Source organism: Ovis canadensis, chromosome 2 (assembly GCF_042477335.2).
Source record: "Ovis canadensis isolate MfBH-ARS-UI-01 breed Bighorn chromosome 2, ARS-UI_OviCan_v2, whole genome shotgun sequence".
NCBI lineage: Eukaryota > Metazoa > Chordata > Mammalia > Artiodactyla > Bovidae > Ovis > Ovis canadensis.
In genome coordinates, this window is record NC_091246.1 from 39,322,291 (window position 1) to 39,347,910 (window position 25,620).

Consider the following 25,620-nt stretch of genomic DNA (forward strand, 5'->3'; position numbering starts at 1 on the left):
GAGTTTTGTGATAGCTTTAATAGCACAAAATGTTTGTTGCTACAAGTTATACATGGATTGTAAACTGTATATAATGATACAAAGTGCTAACTAAATAGATGAGGAATGCATAATCACTTTGGCTCAGTTAAGTCTGATAATTTCAACAACTGGTTCACTTGAAGATTCATCTGACTGGCTAAATCTTCAGTTTTCATTGTTTAGAATAGTCAATGTTTTTACTGCAATCAGCATAACTTGCTGCACTTGTCAATGTGCAAGTTTGTGCAGTTTTGCTCTTGATTATATTTACAAATATCTTACGCCAGTTTTCATCAAACATAGGAAAAGGAAGCCTGCCTTTTTGTCCCCAAATTGTGAACAGGCATAAAGCTTTTTAAACGATCTTAAAACATGTCAACTGTTCATTGTCCAGTTCTCCTTTCCAATCACACAATCTGGCTCCAGTCAAAACAAATCTGGGGAGGAGCATAAACATTTATCCCACACGTAAAGGTTATTGATAAATACTGCATGATTTCATCCTATGACTAAGTTCTACTGTGATCGTGTATTCATGTTCTAAGTAATAGTCCAAAATTTCACAGCTATTTGAAGGGGCAGAACTACATTTATTTTCAATGTTGGAAAACAAACAAACAAAAAAAACCCACAAATGTACTCAATCACACTCCTTATAGGATTACTACTGAATTTCAAAAGAGTCCTGTGTTGTCTCTATAAACTTGCTTTTCTCTAATTTTACTTTTCCCTCCCATGATACTCAATGTAATACAAACTGTGTTATCAGAACAGTTTAGCTCTTTAGTTTGCTTAAGTTTACCAGCCTTTCCAATTTTATTCAAGGCTTTTCGAAGTCCAACGAGCCAGCAGATGTACTTTCTTCCCAAAGAAAAGTGAAGACTTGAAATAAATAGGTTATAGAAGGCAAATCAGGTGTTATTAGATTGGTGAATAAGACACAGAAACAAGGCATAATAAAAAGATGGCCAAAATTGTTGCGACAACAAAAACTAGAAAGAAAAAGTCGAAGAATTCAGAAGACTACCTGGATATACCATTTTCCTTAAAGATATCCAGATGTATTCTTGAATAAAGAGGTCAGAAACTAATTTTTTTTGTTTAAGCTATATGTTATTTTCCACTGTAACACATCAACTTTACAAAACTTGATGTGAGAGAGAAGACAGATAGTTTCTGCAAACTAGCAAACCTGGTGGTTCAGAGTGCTTTTATTCAAGTCGACCTGGTTTTCCCTATGGTTCTCTAAATATTCAATGTCTATACCATAAACAGTAATTATTTATATATGACACATATAACAGCATCCCTTCAGAGTCATGCTGTGTGTTCAGAGAGCCAATCAACCTCCTTGAGATAAATGGTAACTGATGCTTTCTAACAATTTGGTCCTAAAGCTTCACATTTGAGAAACGAACACAAAAGTGTATCATGAGAGGAAGTTGTTGAGTGTTCTGGGACTTGCGGAGCGGAACTGGAAAGATGGCTATGGGAGGAGGAAGTGGCCAGTGCCTGTGGAATCACAGGAATCGTCTCAGGCAGGTTATATGGCAAACATGAGAAAGGGAGTGAGCAGAAGAAAACCGATGGCTTCTCTTCAAAACTCTGTCAACTGTTCCCACACCCAGGTCTGGTTTTCCAAGTTTCCCAAGAGCTTGAAATAACTCTGAGACAACTGTCTTCAGAGCTGAAAGGCTTCAGAGTGTAAGTGATGCTTCCTAAAACAAGAAGCCTGTATTTATACCACAAATTGGAACTCATTCCAAAGCCTCTTAGGAAAAAATAAAAAAGGAAAGAAAATTCCAAATCGTGAAAAATTCACATGCAGCTAATAAACATAAAAATACCAAACATACACACACACACACACACAAACCCCCAAAGCAATTTCATAGATTTCTAGGCCTGAGACATCTCTTACCAGAAATAAAGATTCTACACTATAGAAAAGACAGCATTATAACTTACTAGTATTAAAATCTGCTAATGTATTCTAGTTCTTGTACTTTATACTTATCATTTACGTAGCCTGCCTCCAACAAATTAAAAAGGCGCCATTAAGAGGCTTAGACAAAGAGTGGCTCCAAAGCTGGTTTAAAATAACTTTTTATTGCCCAGGATATTTTTTTTTCCTTGTGTTATAGTTTGTCTGTTTTATTTGTTTTTGTTTTCTTTTTTCATAACTATAAATTCAAGCTTAGGGAAGCTTGCCTTTGTCTTGAAAAACAAAACAACAAAGCTTTCGTATCATTTGCAACCTGGTCTCATTTGAAGAGACAGGTGGGTTATCTTGTAAGAGTAAGATTTATACCACGAATGGTGCAGGTCTAGGTCTGGTGGTACTGAGAGAAGACAATGGCATTCTTGACAAAATTACAATCTGCTGGTGGCGTTTGCGGAAAAGAAGCCCTTGCAAATTTCTAAACAACAGTAAACTCTTATTAGGAAATTCTAAAGTGTTTTACAGGCCAAAAAGGGAATGAGGGTATTAGTAAAATGCCTCAACAGAGTTGGAATAAAATACTGGATTTGAGAGTTACTGGAACTTGGATACGTAAAAAGAGGGTGTAGGTTGGGTCATGCTTACAATGGTCTCAAGTTCAAATAAACTACTGTGACAAGACACCACTTCACAAGTCACACGCTGGCCCAGGGACTCTTCTCCTCCCTTAGTAGGTGCTGGCAGAAGGCGTGCTCAGTCGTTTTCCAATGTAGATGCTGAAAGGGAAACAGAGTGTGTCGTGTTTCATCTGTTTCAACAGCTCTATACCAACTTGTCCACAGACTGCACTGTACAAAGGAACGTCTTCAGCTGTTTGCGAAAAAGGGCTTTTCTAAAGGTCTACGTGCACAGTTCCCTGACACCCTGAAATCACCACTGACTTACCTGAAGCTAGTCACCAGCCAGCTAAACTGGTTTTATGTGATTATGTTTACTCGTGGGGCAGGACTGGAGTAATCACAGCACAAGGCAGTGATTAGACACAGTCAAGCCAGAGAGAACGGATGTTTCTGAAGAGACAAGCAGAGCCAGCCTCCTTTGAGGTGGTCTGCTGTGGTGGACAAAAAATTCTACCGATATTTAAGCTAAGAAATACAGCAATATACCTAACTACAAAGCTGCCTGTGCTTTAAAATGTTCTAACAGTTTAATTCTTTTTTTAAAAATTGTTCCATGATTCTTTCCTTCTCATTAAATTTATTTACTTCTAATTGCAGGTTAATTGCTTTACAATATTGTGTTGGTTTCTGTCATACATCAACATGAATCAGCCATTGGTATACACATGCTTCTTGAACCTCCCCCTCCCACACCCACCGCATCTAGGCTGTCACAGAGCACTGGGTTTGAGCTCCCTGCATCATACGGCCAATTCCCACTGGCTACTGATTTTACATATGGTGACGTATGTTTCCAACCCACTCTCTTCATTCATCTCACCCCTCTCCTTCCCTCGCAGTATACCAGTTTAACTCTTAAGGGCCTTATATCACTTTCCCATGCCAAGCAAGGGTTTTACCCTTATGGAACAAAAGCAGAAGGGAAGTTAAGGAAAAATACAGAACCAGCCCACACCCCAATGTAATAAAACTGTAATTTTTTCTACATTTAACTGCGCTGGGTCTCAGTTGCAACTCGTGGGATCTTCCTTGTGGCATGCTGACTTATTAGTTGTGGCATGCATGTGGGAGATCTAGTTTCCCAACTGGGGGCCAAACCTGGATCCCTGCATTGGAAGCTTAGAGTTCTGCACACTGGACCCCCAGGGATGTCCCCCAATAATACTTTTCAAAATCCTTTTTTCCTCCATCTGATTATATCAGTAGTTACACCAGCAAAAGAAACAGTCCAAAGATTCATAAAAGGAAGATAATTCAAGGTACAAAGCCAGCCAACCTCCTGAGGGCAAATGAACTGCTGTGCAGTCAACCCTGGGGCAGGGTGGGGGGTAGGGAGTCTGGGCTCTGAGCCTGCCCCCGCACCAACCACACACAACTTTCACACACTCCCTGTTTCGCTGTGTGCTGAGGCTGTCCTCACCCTCATGGAAGCAGGCACCCAGAAAGAGAGAAGAGGAGTGTGAGACAGTCAGGTGTGTTTCCAAGTTCACGACTGTGAACATCTCTCCCATAGGCTGAGCTCCTTAGAGGGAAGTTAAAAGATGTGTATCTTCTGTGCATTCTACACAGAAAATGACCCACTGGGCATGCTCAAAGAGAAGGCCGGATACATCCTGAATGTAAGTAACAGCAAGTGCCTAACTCCTAAAATACAGGGTTGGCCAGAAAGTTTGTTTGGGTTTTGTCCACAAAATGTTATGTTAAGAACAAACTTTCTGGCCAACCCAGTATTTAAAAAATATATTTCCTCAATTGTTCAAATTAAAAAAAAAAAAAAGAATTTAAAAGACATGCCAGAAAAATGAATGAATTACAGGTAAATGTGGGCTCAATTTTAGAAGAATTAAAAAAAAAAAAAGACTATAAGGAGAAAAGAATCGTACTAATAGTATCAACCAATTTTCCAGTTTCACTCAAGGACTATTCAATAGAAGTGTGCTTTCCCACCTGGGAAAAAGAAATATTCACACCAACTCCAGCTTTACACACTAAAGGTTCATCTACTTTCAAACTCAGCTGATCCTGAGTAATTTATAGACAACAGCAACAAAACCCAAAAAGAAAAATCAAACACAGAAGAGTTCACTTAAAAAAATGATCATTTCAGGGATTAAATCATAGAAACAACTTATTTTTAAATGAGGAAAAAAACTCTACCATTACAAATCCTTGTTGGGACAGGTGTACCCCACTTTTCAAAAGTTTGGTTTACGTCACTTCACTATGTAAGTTAGACCTACATTAGTACCTGTTTTTGTTCACTGAAAGAAATCTGAAGAGGAGTTTCACTTGTATCAAAAAAAAAAAAAGGCAAAGAGTGAAAATACCACTTAGGGCTGGTTTTGAAGAGAGCTGTTAGGCAGACAGGGCACCCCAAGCAGTGAGAACTGCCCTGCCAAGCTCCTTCCCAGGGACCACACTCAGCATCTCAGCACCCAGCCTCCAGAGATTCGAACCGAGTCTGTGAACATCTGTGCTTTATCTTGCACCCGCTAGCAAGACGTGTCCTCAGGTGACTGCTGCTTCACCTTGTACCATTTCAGCTATGGAAGGTTTCCTAGAAATGCTCTACTTTCAGAGAGTGGGGGAAAGGTGGGGGGAATGTGTGTATCAATAGTGTATCGTATCGACTCATTCTTGTAAGTTCACTCCACTTGTGCTAACATATGAAAAGGAAAACAACACAAACTGGTTTCACATGTATCCCTTACATCCTGAGAACAAAATCTGGGCAAAAAACGAATGGAAAAAAACTTCAGCCATTGACCAGTACTTACCCTAGCCCCAAAGCCAAAACATGGGAGAGGAAGAGAGATGGAATGAACACCTTGAGAAACTCTGCGGAGAAGATCCCCCCTTTCTTCATGGCGCCACTTTTCCTCATGCTTAAGGAAACGGAACGCTTAGGGTGCCTGAAGTGGAACTCCCTGGGGGAAGAAACGCAGAGGAGGGTGTCAGACACACGTCTGATAAATGTGTCTCGGGCACTGGCGGGCCCACCCCACTGCACTGCGTCCACTGGAAAGCGACATGCACCGACTTACTTGGGTGGAATGTTTTCAGGTCTACTGGACCAGTCGGACACCCAGTCTACGCTTTTCTTCAGAGCGTCCACTTCTTTCTCTCCTTCTGCAACTTCTTCTTCTGACTGTGGAGGAGAATGCACACTTTAAAAAGGGAGAAAAGGAAGATAGAGCCTTCCTACTACAGAAGACAAATATGGACAGAAAATATGCAAGAATCATAAACTTGGGCATCAGTAATTTTTATGTAAGCAACATGCCATGTTTCTAAAAGAGCTGATAAAATAATCTAAGATCAGAGTATTTACTATCTTAAAAAAAAACAAACCCTTGAGTGAGTTTCACTGTGGCTATATAAACATAAAATGAACCTGAAACTTGAATTATATCTCAATTTAAGAAAAAGAATATGAATCTGAAAAAAGTGTACATTAAGACATGTTAAATGTGGAAAGCACTGATAATTGCTGAATCTGATGTATGGATGGCCATCATAATAGGCTCTATTTACTTTTGTATGCATTCAAAAATTTTCACAATTAAAAACTAAAGGGATCATATCAAAAAGTATATGCTAACAAATAGGAAAGAAAAAAACTGGGAGAGGTGCTGTGCTGCAGAAACAATTTAAATAATTATTAACAAGTAATTTAAAATAAATAGTATTTATTAAGCATTTACCAAGAGACAAGTATTGATCTAAGCACCTTCCATGTACTAACCTTTACTTAAAACAACCTTATTTAAAAAAAGGAACTATTACTATTCCATTTTACAGATGAGGAAACTGAGACATAAATAACCGCTTAAGACTATATGAGTAGTAAGTAGCAGGGCTATATTCAAACCCAGGCAAACCGTTTCTAGAGCCCCTACTCTTAGGGATTAGGTTTTGTTTTATTCCCTGGAGGAAGATTATAGTTTTTAGACAAATTGCTATCCAAATATTTCCCAAAGTTTATTCAAAACTGGTGGCACTACTGGTAAAGAATCTGCCTGCCAATGAGAGGGCACAGGAGACGCTGGTTCAATCCCTAGGTCGGGAAGATCCCCTGGGGAAGGAAATGACAACCTACTCCAGTATCCTGGCCTGGAAAACTCCATGGACAGAGAAGCCTGGCAGGCTACAGTCCACAAAGAGTCGGACATGACTGAACAACTGAACAACAAACTACATTAAGTCAAAAGTTTTAAAAAGTAATGTATTTAATACTAAGAATTTGACATCTTTCATATAAAATTTTTTTCTTGCTAATGAGAACCTAAACTTTCGGCGTAAGAACACAAAATTTCCAATAGCTTCTCTTTCAACAGAATCCACAGGGATGACCAATTTCTGAAAAATGACAGATTTATTTATTCAGTTTTCAGGAATATGAAGCTAAGACCCGAAACCAAAGGATCTCGAGGCTAAGAATTATTTTTATGTTCTTTTGTTTGGACAGAGTTAACTTTTTGACCCAAACTTTCATTCTTTTCAGTAGGTAGTTATGAAAATTCTCTATGAAACAGCTGCCCCAGGAAGGTAACTTCAGAGAATCTCTAGGTATAGATGGCCCCTTTTGCTGTCAAACGGAAATTAAATCCCTGTGGATTTTTGCTACTCTGGTATATCATTCTTAGTTCTGCTGGGCTTGACAAATTCCACTGAATGACACAATGTAGCCTTTAGGATTAAGCTTGTTCCCACTGGGTTTTGAGATTACTGGGAACCATGAGTTGGCTCTCTGGAGTAAATTTGAAAACACTAAATCAAAAGTGATCAACTGCTGCAATTTACTTAGAGATCAGCCTGTCACAATGTCTCATTCAACATACTGTGGGTCACTTCAGTTTCCAACCTTGGTCTCAATCACCTCTTTTAAAACCACTCAAAGATTTAGATTTAAATTTGTGAATAAGGTAATATTTCATACTTTCCAAAAGAATGAAAATATAATAAGTCTTTATGCTACTTTTTAGAGATGATGATCTTCAGACTATGATTTAGGGGGAAAAAAAACAAAACCCTGATCAGTTTAGAAAGCTGACCTTAAGAATAAGGGCTGTAACGTTTTCTCATTCACTACCCTTCACTTACTTTAATTAACCTTAAATTTACCAGTTTTAGGCTTTAAATTGCCTTCTGATTTTTAGAATTTTAGAATACTGTAAAAATATGCTTCATCTAATGAAGTGAGAGTCATGCCTTTATCCAAATCAATACCCTTCGCCCCACATCTACGTCTATGATGATAGAAGATTCTGATCGTTTCAGTGTGTCATCATGTGGGAGTCCCTCACTTTCTAATTGCTTACATTTTCCTTCTCTGGCCTACCCCAAGCTCTCTGAGGTCTCTAAACATGGATATTAAATTCCATACCACGGTACAGATAAACCACAGTTTTATAGGAGAGAAAAGGAAGCCATTTTCAGTTTGTATCATCTTCCAACCCATGCTGGCCTCTTTGGTCCCAGAAACACATTGAGAATTGCCTCTGAGAGAAAATTTGTGGTCCGTTTTCTGCTACAAATATGAGATTCATGGGGACCAGCATTCTAGAAGTCTAGTTTGAACAATCTTTCTCCTAAACGCATTACATCTTAGGCTTCCCTGTACCATGAACAACTCACCTGACATGTCTCAGTTCATTCTCATGACCTTGTGAGTGCTCCTGAAATCAATCCTATTCATCAGCTTACTTTAGTACAACAGGGGCCACAGGCCCAGACAGCTGGGGTTTCAGCCTTAGTCTATCACTTACTTCCTTGGGGATCTTAGGTAAGGAACTTAATTAAGACAAAGCTTCGTTTTTCCAGTTTTTTCATGGAGATACTGTTACCTCTTTCATTGAACTGAAAATAATGTGGGAAAAGCTTTAAAAAATATTCTAATAAATGAGTGTGGAGACTCCTTAAAAAACTGGAAATAACACTGCCATACGACCCAGCAATCCCACTGCTGGCCACACACACCCAGGAAACCAGAATTGAAAGAGACACATGTACCCCAATGTTCACTGCAGCACTGTTTACAATACCCAGGACATGGAAGCAACCTAGATGTCCATCGCAGACGAATGGATAAGAAAGCTGTGGTACATATACACAATGGAATATTACTCAGCTATTAAAAAGAATGCATTTGACTCAGTTCTACTGAAGCGGATGAAACTGGAGCCTATTATACAGAGCGAAGTAAGTCAGAGAGAAAAACACCAATATAGTATCTTAACATATATATATGGAATTTAGAAAGATGGTAACAATGACCCTATATGCGAGATAGCAAAAGAGACACAGATGTAAGAACAGACTGTTGGACTCTGTGGGAGAGGGCAAGGGTGGGATGATTTGAGAAAATAGCATTGAAACATGTCTATTATCATATGTGAAATAGATCACCAGTCCAGGTTCAATGCATGAGGCAGGGTGCTCAGGGCTGGTGCACTGGGATGACCCTGAGGGATGGGATGGGGAGGGAGGGTCAGGATGGGGAACACATGTACACCCATGGCTGATTCATGGCAATGTATGGCAAAAACCATGAGAATATTGTAAAGCAATTAGCCTACAATTAAAATTTTTAAAAAATTCCAATAAATGAGTACCTTTCCTTTGTCTTCCTAAAAAGGCTAAAAAGTCATATATTCTTCATGTGGATGATATAAAAATATTTAATAAGAGCCAGTAATAGGCCTTTGTTAACTGTACTGTTTCCTAACCCTAAGTTTCTTTCCCATTTATGAAAGAAAATTCATCCTTCTAAACCCTAAAGTAATTAAATGATCGCTTCTTCAATTAAAAACAAGCAATATAAAAAGCTTTTTGAAAGTGTAATTACACCTATTGATTTCTGCCTTACTAAGAGTCCTACTCTGAAGGATATAATGTTTTTCTACAGGAGTTAGACTGCTTTTCGAAAAACATAGCCTGGCTTAAATAGACTGATGTGGTTGTCAGTTAGCATCACTTACGCAGTGCTTGATGATAACCGGTGTTCTTTTAGATACTTGTTTCTGAATAGGGATCACAACAGCGATCCTATCACAATCTGACAGGAGACCAAACTCTTTTCTCTCCTGAATTTCACAAACTCCTTTGGAATTCTAGGATGGATGCAGTCAGCTCCACAATTTCACTTAAAATACAATTCCCAGGTGAGCCTAAGAGTACACCTGCCACCCCATGAGCCAGGACTGTTCTTCTCTGTGGTTGTTAGTTATCAGGTAGATTACTAAGGGGAAAAGGGGTGTGTGGGGGGGAAGGAGGTCTAAGGTCAAATAAGTTTGGGAAGCAGTCAGCTCTCAGTATCGGTGGGTCACACATCCTCGAATGTGGAAGCTGACTGCACTACCAGTTTACATAAGGGACTTGACCATCCGTGGACTGTGGTATTGGGCGTAGGTGGTGGTGGTCCTGGGACCAGTCCCCTGAGAATACCGAGGAATGCCTGCACTTGGTGGACATCAACAGACTTCTTTACTGCAGGAATTTCCAGAGCCTTTAATGTGTTTCTCATGCCCTGGTACCACTGGAGAGGGAAGGTGAGTGAACCTGGGGATCGCAGTGTATTTCCCAGATATCTGACTTCAGAACTACCTTATGGAACCTCCCATTGAGCAAATGTTCCTCAAATTGTTCTTAAGGAAACACTAACTCTGGACTTTCAACTTGTCTGTACAAAAGGCTATATGGATGGAGACAGCTAATTCAGGAAAAGATTGAAGCAAACAATTAATTTCACTTCTCCATCTTGGGATTCCTTAGTATACTTTTTCCACCCCCTCCCCCCATGGAAGCGTCATATGGTCTCCTCCTTGTTAGCTGTAGCTAACTGCACACAACAAAACTGGACAGAGGCAAGCAATTCCACAATCACAGGCAGCCAGCTCCCTACGTGAGTGCCTTGCTGCTACAAGCGTCTCTACAACATAAAGCTCCTTGTAAAATCATTAGTAGTCAGTCCCACAGATTTTCTCGGTTTCAGAAAACAGCACAAATGAAGCACAGTCAACAAAGGGAGAAAGTGTGCAGCTTCTCAAACAGAAAGAACAGAGTGGATCCCAGGTAACATGCAAAATATTTCCAGTGCAAAGGGAGTCAGGACACTGCAGAGTGAGAACCCCACAAAAGTTAGTTAGCATTCACTGAAACATTCATTCAACATACATTCTTCAAATACCTTAACGTGGGAGAAAAAAAACAATGCTTCCTGTTCTCAAGAATTTGCACTCTGACACTGGAAGGTGATCTGACATGTCAATAAAGTCAAGGGCTGGTTATGAACATTCTACATCATTAACATCAATACTTATTTATCACAAGGTTTATAATAAAAACCTTTGTAAGCTTTCAGTACTACATCCATCTATATTTCCAACAGTGTCAACTCCTAGTGAAACAATATCTAACTTCTTCACCTTAAGGAACTTGGCATGTGTAATTTAGGTGAGTTTTATCTCTTGCTGCTGAAAATCATCGCCAACAGTCATTGATTTGATTCTAGGTGCAAAAAAAGCTTCACACCTGGTTCTACAACAACTTTCATTTATTCGGTGACCTTAAATAAGTCATCACTCTCAGTTTTCAAATATTTATAAACTCGAGACAGTAGCCTAGAATATCGGAATGATATAGACAAAAGAATTTCCCAATTCTTTTAGGTGACAAGATCCCAAATTCTTGGTTGTAGAGGAGCACATTCATGACCATAGGCATAAGTAAATTTCAACATCAGAACCTCAGTAAGTTAAAACAGCTTCAAACTATTTTTTAAAGTCTTTACTCATATTCTTTACTATATTTTAGCAAAACAGACTTATTTAGAGATTTGCATTTTCCTAATTATTTAATCACAAAATTAAACACACACACACCTGAGAGCTATGGTCCTTGCTGGTGTGCATTTCCACATCAAACATGATCTGCCCATCTTCTTGTGGGGAAGGGCTGGAAGAAAAAGACATTGAGCTGTTAGTTTTCTTTCAATTTGTCAAATAAATTAGCCTCTATTGGATATTAGAAAATTAAAAGTTACAGTAGTATGGCTTTGAAAAAGCAACAAATCAGTAAGTATACCATAATACTGTGTAATAAAAGTTAAAACTGAGCACTCTTACTGTCCAAATGATCTAAAATTTTTCAGTGGTGTTAAATTCCTTCACAATGATAAACATGTGATGGAAATACTACCTAAGGATAGAAGCCTGTCACATTTTCTTATTTTCACTTCTTTTCTCAATAATAGTAAAAGGATCTTCAAATTCAGAAACTTCAGTTTGGGCTTCTTTTTCTCAACGCTCTCTTATCATTAAATAATTCACCAGTAAAGTGTGAAAGCAGCTTTTAAAGACTCTTTCAGAAGGTCTGCAAGGTTAAAACTGTTTTTACAATACCATTAGGATTTATTTGCCTCTTTCATGCTCATTTGCTCATGAGAGTCCAGTGCAATTTTCCAAAGGCTGCATTATGTATAACATCATGACAGAGAATGCAAAAGCACATGACAATCCAGCTGTTTTCTATTAAGTCAGATATTAAGGAGATGTGCATAAATATAAAACACCACCACTATTCTTACAAATTTCTTGGTTATGGAAAACAGTTACTTTCTGTTTAAAAAAGTTCAGTTCAGTCGCTCAGTCATGTCTGACTCTTTGCGACCCCATGAATCGCAGCACGCCAGGCCTCCCTGTCCATCACCAACTCCCAGAGTTCACTCAAACTCACGTCCATCGAGTCGGTGATGCCATCCAGCCATCTCATCCTGTTGTCCCCTTCTCCTTCTGCCCCCAATCCCTCCCAGCATCAGAGTCTTTTCCAATTACTTACAGTAATGTTTGTTGTTTGGTATGGTAGGTTTGTTATTATTGACTGAATGAATACATATTTTTTTAATGCTCTGAGTTTTACTTTCTACTACAGTAAATATCAAAACATATAACCCACATTAATAAAAGGTCTTTGGGGTCCCTAATAGTTTTCACGAGTGTAAAGGAGTAGTGAGACCAAAAAGTTTGAGAACCACTATTTTACTTGTTTTTAGAAATATTAACTCTTTGAGATATTTCAGAGTGAATTATAAAAGCTTATACCAAGTGATAAGCTTTAACAAGATATATTCCAAGAATTATAAACTTTTAGACAAAGATACATGATCATGAGTTCAACCTGGTAAGTGCTATCGTAGCTCTATTGATGACCCTTGTGTAACCATGGCGAGTCACTACAGCTTTCACTACACAACCCACCTCCCCACGTGTAAACTCAGGTGGGCGTGAAGGATGCTCCAGGGTTAGCTTGCTCAAAGGAATTGATAATGACCATTATGAAATTAAAAGACGCTTACTCCTTGGAGGGGAAGTTATGACCAACCTGGATAGCATGTTAAAAAGCAGAGACATTAGTTTGCCAACAAAGGTCCGTCTACTCAAGGCTATGGTTTTTCCAGTGGTCATGTATGGATGGGAGAGTTGGCCTGTGAAGAAAGCTGAGCACCGAAGAATTGATGCTTTTGAACTGTGGTGTTGGAGAAGAGTCTTGAGAGTCCCTTGGACTGCAAGGAGATCCAACCAGTCCATCCTGAAGGAGATCAGTTTTGGGTGTTCATTGGAAGGACTGATGCTGAGGCTGAAACTCCAATACTTTGGCCACCTCATGCAAAGAGTTGACTCACTAGAAAAGACCCTGATGCTGGGAGGGATTGGGGGCAGGAGGAGAAGGGGACGACAGAGGATGAGATGGTTGGATGGGATCACCGACTTGATGGACATGAGTCTGGGTAAACTCCGGGAGTTGGTGACGGACAGGGAGGCCTGGCTGCGATTCATGGGGTCGCAAAGTCGGACACGACTGAGCAACTGAACTGAACTGAGGAAGCTTTTAAAAGTTTCTCCTGTCTTGACAACAGGATGAGAATCTCTAGGGACAGGGTCTCTATGTTAGTAGTTTTAAAAGCTCCCAGGGTGAATCTAGTGTATAGGTTGGAAACTCCAACAAGAGGCTGGAACACAAAGCAAAACACACGGAGGTTATTTTCCAATAATCACTGCAGTGACAATCACGTTTGTTTAAGTAATGTCTGACTCTGTGTGACGCTATGGACTATAGGATTTCCCAGGCAAGGATACTGGAGTGGGCTGCCATTTCCTTCCCCAAGTGGCAATCATATAGCTATGGGATAATTTTTAAATTAAAAATATACATAGGTACTTCCTTGGTGGTCAAGTGGTTAAGAATTCAACTTGCAAAGCAGGGGACATGGGTTTGATCCCTGATCCGGGAACTAAGATCCCACAAGATGCAGGGCAACTAAACCTGAGTGCCACAACTATTGAGCCTGTGCACTCTGCAGTGACCTGATGTAGCCAAATAAATAAATAAATATTTAAAAATAAATAAATATTTAAAAATACATATACACATAAGTTAACTTTGGAACTAACAGCCAACACTCCTAAAACACTTCCGCCTACAAGAAACAGTTCTTAACAATTTCAAGTATAGACACATTGGCAATTTTGATGACATGAGCTGTAAAGATGTTTTTAAATGTTCAGGTGTTAGATATCCCTAGAAAGCATCATTGAGCTAGAGTCCGAGGCCTCCTCTGAGGGGTGACTGGTAACCCAGAGTCTGAAAATGAGTCAGTGAGAACACAAAAGCGTCCAAGAGCACCTACCACACATCAATTAACATGTTTAGAAACCCAACTGGAACATGTTCACGGGATCACAAACATAACTGCAACCCCTGGTGGTCAGTGGTAAAGAGCCCACCTGCCAATGCACGAGACATGTGTTCCATCCCGGGGTCAGAAACATCCCCTGGGGGAGGAGATGGCAACCTACTCCAGTATTCTTGCCTAGAGAATCCCATGAACAGAACAGCCTGGTGGGCTACAGTCCACAGGGTCGCACGAGATCAGATATGAATTCTTGACTAAACACGCACATAAATGACACAAGATGACCAGAAGGGCGGGCAGGTGATCTTTTCTCTGCTCAATGACATCACCAAGGGAATGGCAGGTTAAAGGACTCGCCAGTTCCCATGATGCAGGACTGTATATTTGAACATATAATAAAAGCCTTATCAGCAGGCCCATAACCAGCAGAACACTTCAGAAGCCCATCAGTGAGTCCCACAACATAAATGTACCATAATATAAATGTGATTCACAAAAACAGACTTCTGCTGGAGCTCCTATACCTGGCGGCAAGCTGCTCAGAGGCACGCCATCTGCTCAGAACAAGAGCCATCCTGGCTCCTCAGAAGCCCAGGGACATGTGAGCGATGTGATGAGGTGCTGGGGGTGAGGGGCATGCCACAAGGCCATCACACCAGTCCTTTGTGGCCTCAGTGATAGCAGTGGATCATGCATCATGCAGGAACTCTGAATATGATTTAACTCTTGATTCTCCTTTTCTACTTTTTCTGGTAAGAAACAACAGCATATACTATGCACAATTTTTACGAAGTATAAAAACTCTGAAGAAGACCGATGGCCAGCATTGCATCCCCTACAGATAATCACTGTTTACGTTTCAAGGTGGCTCCTTAATCCATGTCCTATGTGTCTGCATTTTCTATATGGCCAGTGTCAGTGAACTCTCATTAGCCAGAAGACCATCCAATACCCCAAAGTGCTAATACTACAGCGGTCACCGTCTAAGAATTGTTCAATATACCGCTAATGTCATTTAATTCCTAGTCCCTCTGGAAAAAAGAGAAGGCTGTACTGAGAAGTATACTAACAACTCAGTTCCATTCTCCTCATATGTATTTGTATTCTGAACTCCCTCACAATAAGCAGTCTTTCATCAGAACTAGTCTCCCCAAGCCAAATATAGGAAAACAAGAAATAAAACTTCTTCTGAGCTTTAAGGGAATTCAATAGCCTTCAAAATTAACTATCTTTACAGACCGTGGTTGGTGCCTCCATCAGACTAATACTGGTATAACCTGAATCAGCTTGTAGTTCCTGCAACTCAGACATTTAGTGAGTGGCTACTATATGCCAATACAATGACTGTCAAGAGTGAAGCTGGATCCCTGCCTTTTAAAGCCTCACAGACTATATAAGGGAGGACAGATACATACAAAGGTAACTGTATTCAAGGCAGAAAGAGACCTGTGAAAGGACAAAGGAAAATGGGAGAAAGATTCTTTCTCTAAGTAAACATATATATCACTGCCTGGTAAATATCTGAAAATAATACAGTAAAGTGGGAACTCACGTCCTTGTCAACTGGCTGTCTGATTTAAATACATGCTGCCAAGAAATCAGGAGCTATATTTTTGTCAAATGAGGATGGAAGTGATTCATTTTTTCTAATGGGAATTAACCTGGCAGCCCACCTGTTTCTGGAACTCTACCAGAACATGGATCTCACTCACCTGTCGCAATGAGAACTGCCTCTTGAACTGCTCTGTCCGGATTCATGCTGTGCGTCCAAAAGAATCTTCTCCATGTCCCCATTGTGAATGGAGGATGAGGAGGGTACGTGCTCTAGCCCCCCATTCTTCCCATTGCCATTATCATTGCCATTGCTGCTGTTCATAGGGAGCTCCACCCAGGAACCTGTTGGACAAGTCAGATAACTGCCGTCAACCACAGCAAACGGCGGGCTCAAGTGTGCATGTACCATGCAGCCATGGTGAATTCAGATAAGAATTCTGGCTTGCCTGGAAGCAGAGGTCCAAGTATTCTCAAGAAAATAAATAAAGAGCAATAAAAGTCAGAAGATCTATACCGCTCTGTTCCTGAAGGTTCTTGTGCAATCCACCGATGTAGAAGAAGCTGGAACTCTAAAATGAGGAACTTAGAAACATGTCTTTCAGCCAGTTTTCTCTCTGGTTAAAACTTATGTACAATAAACACTGCAGAACTTTTAGGTTGCTTTTCAGAAAATAAATAGCTACTTTATTAGCAGATAGGCTACTTACCTTTAATATTTTAGTTACATATATGTATTTTCCATAGTCTGCCTGTATCTATTTAGTTGTATAGTCTCTATGTGACTTAGAAATTTCATAAAGTTTACCTTAGTAGTTAGCAACTGTGCCCTAATTAGTACAAACAACTGAGAAGCTCCTGGAGAGGCAACTTAAGCTGATCATAAACATGTCAATTTGTGTGCAAGTCTGGAGCATAAAAATGAATGCAGCTGGCTCCTTGTTAAATCAGGTGAGAATGCTGAAAACTCTAAAAAACGCTTTCCTGTCACAAAATTAGTTTCTTCCCTTCCTTTATACCATATTCTTTCCATTCCTTCTTTCTCTAAGCACTAAACATACCTTGCAAACTTGGCTTTTCTTTCTCCGCTCCCACAAGTTCCACTGCCTAGGGTTTTCATGAAGCCGAGCCAGTGCCGGGGAGTGCGCATGGGCAACACGACTGCCTCAGATGGAAAAGAGGGTGGAGCCACAGGAAATGGGCAGGGCCCGGGACGTTTGGATTGGTCTTGAAAACACGGCTCCATGAGTCTGCTGACTACAAGGTCCTTTAATTTTAGTACGAATTGACAACAATACCCAATAAAGCAACTTCACAACAAAAGGAAAGAGTGGTATATTTTTTCTCATAATTTCCATTCCTTACAACAAATTTTGTTTTAGAAAAGGTAATCACACAAGTTGGTGGAACCGTTCCTGTAAACTCCAAGCAGAAGTGTTGGAGAGAGTTCTGTGGCTGAACAGTCTCCTATCAGTAAGTCAGAATAACAGGCTCAATCCCTAAACTGCACCCTAAATGAGGTGATGGCTAATCCAGACCCAGAAGTGAACTCAACATGACCGGTCTACAAAGGAAAAGCTCAAAAGGTAACCCTGGCTGAAAATCTGACTTTCCCACTTACGGTGACTTCAGTTGCCTCATTTGTAAAATAGAGATGATAACAAAGTACCTTCCTCCCAGCCTTGCTGTGACGAGTAAATAGAGGAATACAGGAAAAGTGTCTCGTAAAGAGGAGATGCTTGTCTATGCACTAAAAGAGTTGGTATTTGTAACGTACAGTGTTTGCTCTGTAAAAATGGAAGTTCCCTTTTCCTTCCTTTCCCTCCAAGGCAGTCCCAGTGGCTGTCAGAATCCCATCACCACCACCAAGTCTTTGGCGTTGTATTGTCAAACAACACAATTGTGAGACATCTCCGAGGTAGGCTTCTGTCCACACACAAAACTGTACACAGACTGGACAGGACTCAAAACAGATTAACAAACTCCACTAGCAAAGCTAAGAAAGATCTAACATTGGAAGTCATTTAACTAAATGCTTATGCTTGGAGGGCATCTGGAGTGCACAAGAAATACACTAAAAGCATCCTTAAGTTTGCAGCTCTGTCAAAATATTTTCTTTCCTAAAGGCAATCAACCCAGAATATTCACTGGAAGGACTGATGCTGAAGCTCCAACACTTTGGCCACCTGATGTAAAAAGCTGACTCACGTGATGCTGGGAAAGACTGAAGGCAAAAGGAGAAGGGGGCAGCAGAGGATGAGATAGTTAGATAGCATCACTGAGTCATCAATTTGAACAAACTCGGAGAGATAGTGGAGGACAGACAGAGAAGCTTGGCGTGCTACAGTCCACAGGTAGCAAAAGTCGAACATGACTTAGCAGCTGAACAAGAAAGTATTTTAACTGAAAAGAGTGATACAGAAAGGTATATGATGAACAAACTGTTTTGTTTTCTACTCCCACTCTTTTCTAGGACTGAAAAAACCTAATTTACACGAGTAAGACCAGTTCTTCTTGTTCAGAAGCCCAATGTGACAAATAAACAAAAGGCCAGAGCTGCTCTGGCAGAAGTAGAACTAAGGAACCAGGAGTTCTGGAAGGGTCTCTGTGAAAGCCAGTCTTCCCTAAAATAATTATTAACATTCACTGGAAGCAGCTGATTGGGAGAAAAAAGGCTCTAACAATATCAGTGTTTGGGGACCTTGCTTTTTTTGAAGGACTTCCAAACCCATATGTGAATTCCACTTTCTGCATTAAACGTATGTGAATAATCAGAGTGTAGGAGCTTGAGGAGACACACCTAGAAAGGCTTGGTGAAAATGACCTGCAACGGTCTTAATGTGTATGTGCTCAGTCCCTCGGTCGTGGCCCCCAGGCTCCTCTGTGCATGGGATTCTCCAGGCAGTAAGACTAGAGTGGTTTGCCACTTCCTCCTCCAGGGGATCTTGTGTCACTTCTGTCTCTAGCACTGGCAGGCGGGTTCTTTACCACTAGCACCAGCTGGGAAGCAACCACCTCTACTGCGTGAATATCATCTTAAAGGGAGAAGAAACCTCTGGCATAAGTCCTGGTAATATCACCATGTGGTAAACAGCATGATGACTGTAGTTAATAACTGCATTGTGCATCTGAAGGAAAAGAGAGTAGCTCTTAGAAGTTTTCACCATAAGAAAAATATTTTTTGTAACTTTGTGATCATGAATGTTATCTAGACTCAACTGTAGTGGTCACTTCAGAATAAATAAATAAAATCATTATTTTGTACAAATGAAACTCACAGTGTTGTATCTCAGTTACATCTCAATTAAAAACACACACACACACATACACACACACACAGAGGCAGCCTGGATGGGAGGAGACGTTTGGAGGAGAATACATACATGTGTATGTATGGATGAGTCCCTTTGCTGTCCATGTGAAACTATCACAACACTGTTAATCAGCTATGTTCAAACATAAAATAAAAAATTAAAAGAATACAGAACGGTTGCCTGCACACAGTGCGAAAGCAAAAACAAAACAGAACACATCTACCTCATAGAGTTGTTGGGAGGATGACAGGGATAATAAAGTGCTGTGTGTTAGTTACTATTATAGTTCTACTAATTATCTTTTAAAACACACTTATTACAAAATTAGTTCATGCCTTGAAAATGTAAACAGTACATGAAGGACAAATTCACCCCTGTTCCCAGCCTCCCATTCCTATTCCTAAAGGAAACTAAATAGCTTCATATGGGGACTTCTAGAGAATATTTCATTTTTTGTGTTTTGCTTTTACGAAAAAAAAAAAAAAAGGAACTGTATTGCACCTACTTTTCTGTAACTAGTGTTTCTTACCTAACAACGTGATGTTTTTCAATGTCAATATATGTTGCTTTACCTTATTCTTTTGCATTGCATCCCATCATAAAGATATACCATGCTTTAACCATTATCCACATGGCAATGGTTAATCATTACCCAAATGACTGTCTTTTCATATTTTGTTTACAACCAGGACTTCCGTGAACATTCTGCCAAGGAATCTGGCAATATCCAGTAAAAGCCTTAAAAAAGGAGACTGCCGTTAACTCTTAATTCTCTTCCAGAAATATCATCTATGGAAATATTCAGTGAAGAGCAAGTTAGACACAGATATTCATTAAATGTTTACTTAGTAGCTTTATCTTTTGAGTAAAAATGAAAAAAGGCAGACTTGTCTTTCTCAATAGATGAGCTACATATGCCTTTTTCTTTTTCTTTTTACCTACTTCATGCCTGATTTGCAGCCTCAAGAATTCCTGCCTGGTCTAAGGTTACCAAGTCCCTTTTTTCTTGGAAAGGAAACATGGCAAGATATGAGCACTGTGCTGTCCAAGTATCACAAAGTTGAAAGAAAAACCTCAATGAATTCTCTTCCTAATAAATAAGCTTTAAAATTAAAAACTGGAGGCTCTATTATGCTAAAAGACTACTTACAAACTAACCATGGTTCTGTTGTGTCAGGTTGCACATATACATACTACAGGAGCTATTTTCTAGTTGAAGTGTGAGAACTGCTAAGAGGATTCAGAGATGCATGCCTCTGCAGTGTGTAACACAGTTCACCGTGAAGGCTGGTCCGGTAATTGTGATTACATTCATGACTGCATGGTGTGTTTACTCTTTATAATTTTATAACCACCAGTTCAATCCTCTTGCAAGAAGGGAAATGGGAAAGTGAGAGAATGTGGGAAGGGAGAGAAGGAAAAAGAGTTTTTCTCATTCTTTCCCCAATTTTCCAATCCCATGTGCAACTCATTCTAACACATTTCATTATGTCTTATCTTCTTTCCTCAAAACCTTTCTTTTACTTCAAGTACCTGATGCTGGAATCCAGCTGAGAACATTCACTGAGATTTTTCTTTAAAACAGCAACAACAACAACAAAAAAAACAGTATTATAAAGCACTGACGTGTCATGTATCATAGCCTTAAAGGCCTTCTTGTAGTCCTGGGGAACCAAGTACACCATAGCTGAAGATGGTTAAAAGATTAAAAAAAAAAAAGGCTGTACTGTCTACATGAAACAATAACAAAAACTGGATTATTACTGTAATTTTCCTCATCTTACCTACTGAATTTTATGACATAAATGTCCAATATCCTTAAATAAATTGATAGTTTTCTCTAAACTAAAAGTAGCAACTGGAAAATATTCTTTTAAGTTTGGAAGTAGTTCAGATATTTCTCCACTGACTTGTAATGAAAGCAAACAGTCCCTCTTCACGGATAAACTTTTTTTTAAAACTCAGTGAAAGGTTTCATTATTCCAAAAATTTCAATAATTTGCTATTAAAGTTCCACTTTGACCCCTGAACTAAAGATAAAATCCCAAGCTACAGATTATCTGTACAATGAGTTCATCTCCTGTTTTTCAGACTTGTGCAACTTTGCCCAACAAAGAACTTCAACTTATCAGCAATTTGGGTAGTATTAGATGCCTGAATAAGTTGTTTTGCAGAGTGTCCAAAAATCACTTGAAGGAATCAATAAACCTTCTTGTTTTGTTCAGTCCAGATTTGTATACCAGGCTTAAAAAAAAAAAAAAGAGTGAAAGGCAAGAGAAGCATAATGAAATGTGGCACCATCTAAAAGCTTTTCAATAACATTTCAAAGCAGTTCACCCTAGCTCCAACAAAATACTTTCTATCTAGCAGATGTCCCGAAACAACATTCTGATACTATACACACAGCCTGAGCATCCTTGCACTTCTGTAACAGCTAATACAAATGGATCAGCTCCTGATTGGTCAAGGACATCAAAGACCTCAAGGGTCTGTCAGGACAGGGAGGAAAATCATTACACGCAGTGCAACCCCATTTTTCTGTTACATGGTCAAGGGTAAAGAAAAATTCCTTTGCTTTCTGTGATGTCAGGGACATATACTAACCAAATAGCTAATTTGTATCACAGAAAAACTAGAGTGCAATCAAGAAACAGTATACTACAAAGAGATCCATAGGCAGGTCACCTCTGTACATTAGGTGGATAACACAGGGAATAAATAAGACACACAAGATCAGGGGATTGTGGACCACTGAAGAGAAGTGTCCTGAAAGGAACACTAGATTGGGTGAAAGTTAAACCTCAGCTCTAGGATCTAGCCTGTGGTGAACTTGGACAACACACCTGACTCTAGCCTTGTTTCTCTTTTAAACTGGAAGTAGAGCTGACTTACAATGTGCTAATTTCTGCTGTACAGCAAAGTGGCTCAGTTACACACATAAACATATATTCCTTTTTACATTTGTTTCTAATATGGTTGATCCCAGGAAACTGGATATAGATCCCTGTACTATACAGTAGGACTTTGTTGTTTATACATTTTAAATAGACCTGTTTCTTTACCAGTAAAGAACAGTGGACAGCTACTGCTAATGTTTCTTCTCGTTTTAAAATCACATGCTTCTAAAAGAGTATGTTTTTTTTTTTTAATTTTTTTTAAAATGCATATTAATATGTGTGGCAAATAACATTAAAAGACAAAGAAATTAATCCTAATTTACTGTGGGAAATAATACATAAACCTTACATTCCAGAACATAAGACACTTCAAATTTTTGAAGTCAACATTACATTTTTAAAAAACTCAAATTTTATCTCAATATTGTGAGGAAAGGAACTCTTCTTTAAAATAATTGTTGGGCCATGTTAAACACCTCTCCCTGATCAAAGATCTTGCAATGCTTTTAAATGTCATTTAAGCATCCAACTGATTTTTAAAAGACTTTATGTGGCCATATGCTAACTGTCCCAACTACCTCTTTCAAAAAGTAAATTACAGGAAGGTTAGGCAAGAACCTTCCCAGGACTTTCAGCGAGCTTTAAAGGCAACTAGGAAAAACCTCAGAACAAGATGTCTAAGCACCAGAATGTTAGGAAAAGCAATTGTATTTGGTCGGAATTCGATATTGGCATTGACTTTCAACAGCCCACTTTTAACACATTAAAAACGAATGAGTTTTTAATCCCGTCTCTGAAAACCCATTGCCCCAGACGCCAAGATTTGTGCAATCTTGGACGGTTCAAGAGGCTGTTTATAATCAGGTTTACAGGACACACAACACGATCGTTTAAAAAAAAAAAAAATTACTTGAGCAACTCTGAAACATCTTTTTTTTAAAAAAAGTAGCATAGCCTCCTCACCCCCACCCTCACGTGATACAAGTAACCACTAAATTACCAAATAATTTTCCTGGCCAGCCTTTGCTAACAAAAGAACGCAACAAGAGGACTCACGTTCCGAGCCCAGGGGAAAGGCCGACCCAGAGAGGTGGGGTCAGCCGGGCCTGGCCCAAGCTCCCAGCACCCTTGACCTCCTTCCCGCCCTCGGCCGCCCCCTCCTCTCGGCCCGCTGCCCGCGTCCATCCCCCGGCGTCCCAGCCGCACGTCCCCATCTCTGCCCACGTCCCCTTTGCTGCCTGCTCCGCCCACCCTCCCTCCCGCGCCGCAAGACCCACCCCTCCACGCCCCGATTGGCTCTTCTCTGGGGCCCACCACAGGTGGGATCTGCTTGACCCCTCGTCTTCCCACCCAACTATCCTCCCCAACCGCGAACCCAAGCCGTTCCCCATCCAAGACTTCAGGAAAGAGCGGAGCCAGGTTAGGAGGAAGACGGAAGCGACTCCTCCTGACCGGTGACGGGAGCTGTCAGTCATCCGCACATCCTCGGCCTTGACCAATGGGCTGTCTTCTCCTCCCTCCCCCCCCCGCGCGGAGCTGGCGGCGGCGACCCGAGCAGCTCCTCCTCCCCCATCTCCTTTACCGAGTCCGCTGGCCCAGCACTCACTGTTGAGGCCGGCAGGCGGTGGCAGAGACTGTTCGCCTTCCTCACAGTTATTGTTGTTGTTGTGCGGGGGCGGCGGCTGTTCTACTAAGTGAGACGACATTGTCTGGCGGCTGGAAGAGCTGCAGCCCCGCAGCAAAGACCGTCTCCGGTTCTCGGGCAGCAACACAACAAGCCGAGTCCCCCGCCCCCTTTTCCGCGCCTGCGCAGTCCCTCCCCCATGCTGACGTCGGGACCCGCCCCGACCACGTGAGGACAACACAACAAGCGACGGGGCGGGGCGGGGGCGTGCCCAGGCGAGCAAGGTACGTGGAGACGCGGGAGTCGCGCTGACGCGCGCGCCGCGCTGACGCGCGCGCCAGGAATGAATTCCTGCGTGTCATTGACTGGCAGGATGGAGTGAGGTATGCGGCTGTAACTGGGATAGAGGATGAGGAGACGTGTAATGAGGAAGTGCAAGGCCCTCTGGTGCTGACACGCAGGTCTCCCACACCTGCGGGATCAACATTGTTTTATCTAACCCGTGAGCATTTCTTTTTTAATTTCCGTAAGGACGCTTCAGATATTTACCATAGGTATCGTGATGACACAAGGGAAGTGCCTCCCCGTCATAAATCTAAAATCAAGCTGGTGGAACACTGAGACGCCAAACAAGGAACAATGTAAGGCAGGCCAGATTTTTTAGTTGTTAAACAAACACACACACAAAAAACATAATTACAAACAACACGCAATCATTATTTTAAAAATGGAAAATTTCAGGAAAACAGAATATAATCACCTAAATCGCATCACTTGGCCCATTCTGGAACAGGACATGTGAAACCTTGTTTCCTATAGGTGGGTTGACTGTAAACCATGTTCCTTAACCCTCCACCTACGTCCTATCTCCGTGTCTTTGTCGTTTCCTTGGTCTCATTTATGTGTGGCATCTATTTTTCTCGGTCTGTCATTTGTTTTTTTAACCTTGTTTCACTATAGTGTGTTCTCTAGCGTTAGTCCCTCAGTTATGTCTGACTCTTTGCAACCCCATTGGCTTTGGACTGTAGCCAACAAGGCTCCTCTGTCCATGAGATTCTCCAGGCAAGAATACTGGAGTGGGTTGACATGCTCTCCTCCAGGGGATCTTCCTGACCCAGGGATCCAACCCGGGTCTTCTCCTTTGCAGGCAGATTCTTTACCAACTGAGCCACCAGGGAAGCCCAGTATTTCACTATGCTGACGTTAAAATTTTTAGGCAATCGGATATGTTATTTTTATGACTTGGGAATACCCTCACACCATGATTTTAAATCTATTCCCTAGAATTTTTTTCTAATAGATTGGCTTTTTGTACTTATACCTTAGTCCATCTGAAACTTATTTTTGTATGTTGTAAATTGCTTAACTTCAGTTCTTCGTAGTTGATCCAACAGTATTTATTAAACTATCCTTTCTACACTGATTTGAGAGTACACCTTTATCACATTTTGAGTGAGTGAGTGGAGTCGCTCAGTCATGTCCAACTCTTTGCGACCCCATGGACTATAACCTACCAGGCTTCTCTGTCCATGCGATTTTCCCGGCAAGGGTACTGGCGTGGCTTGCCATTTCCTTCTCCAGGGGATCTCCTAACACAGGGATCGAACCCCCATCTCCCTCATTGCAGGTGGATTCTTTACTACTGAGCTACCTGGAAAGCCCTTTATCAGCTTACTTGAGATATAACTCACATACTCTACAATTAACCCATTTAAAGTTCACAGTTCAGTGTTTTATTTACAGAGTTATGCAGCCATCTCCGCAATCTAATTCTCAGTTTATCTCCAAAAGAAACCCTATGCTCATTAGTTATATCTGATTTTTTCTAACTTCTTACATTTGATACTTATTCCATTCATTATTTATTTGGGTGTTTAAGAATTTTTCTCTGTTCAGAGT

The 25,620-nt window shown here is 40.5% G+C and overlaps 1 protein-coding gene across 4 annotated transcripts; it reads right to left on the reverse strand.

Moving 5' to 3' along the window:
- BNIP3L (BCL2 interacting protein 3 like) lies at positions 1-23,941 on the reverse strand. Of its 4 annotated transcripts, XM_069575963.1 has the most exons (7): positions 18,687-20,685; positions 16,948-17,143; positions 16,048-16,231; positions 11,526-11,598; positions 5,688-5,791; positions 5,421-5,570; positions 1-2,739 (listed from the first exon to the last, which is right to left on the reverse strand). In XM_069575963.1, the coding sequence occupies exons 3-7, from the start codon at positions 16,209-16,211 to the stop codon at positions 2,691-2,693; spliced, it is 540 nt and encodes a 179-aa protein (XP_069432064.1). In that variant the 5' UTR covers positions 16,212-16,231; positions 16,948-17,143; positions 18,687-20,685; the 3' UTR covers positions 1-2,690. The 4 variants fall into 4 exon arrangements, with proteins under 4 accessions (XP_069432064.1, XP_069432062.1, XP_069432065.1 ...); XM_069575961.1 differs by lacking the exons at positions 16,948-17,143; positions 18,687-20,685 and adding an exon at positions 23,704-23,941; XM_069575964.1 differs by lacking the exons at positions 16,948-17,143; positions 18,687-20,685 and adding an exon at positions 23,680-23,909.
- Between the last annotated feature and the right edge of the window lie 1,679 nt (positions 23,942-25,620).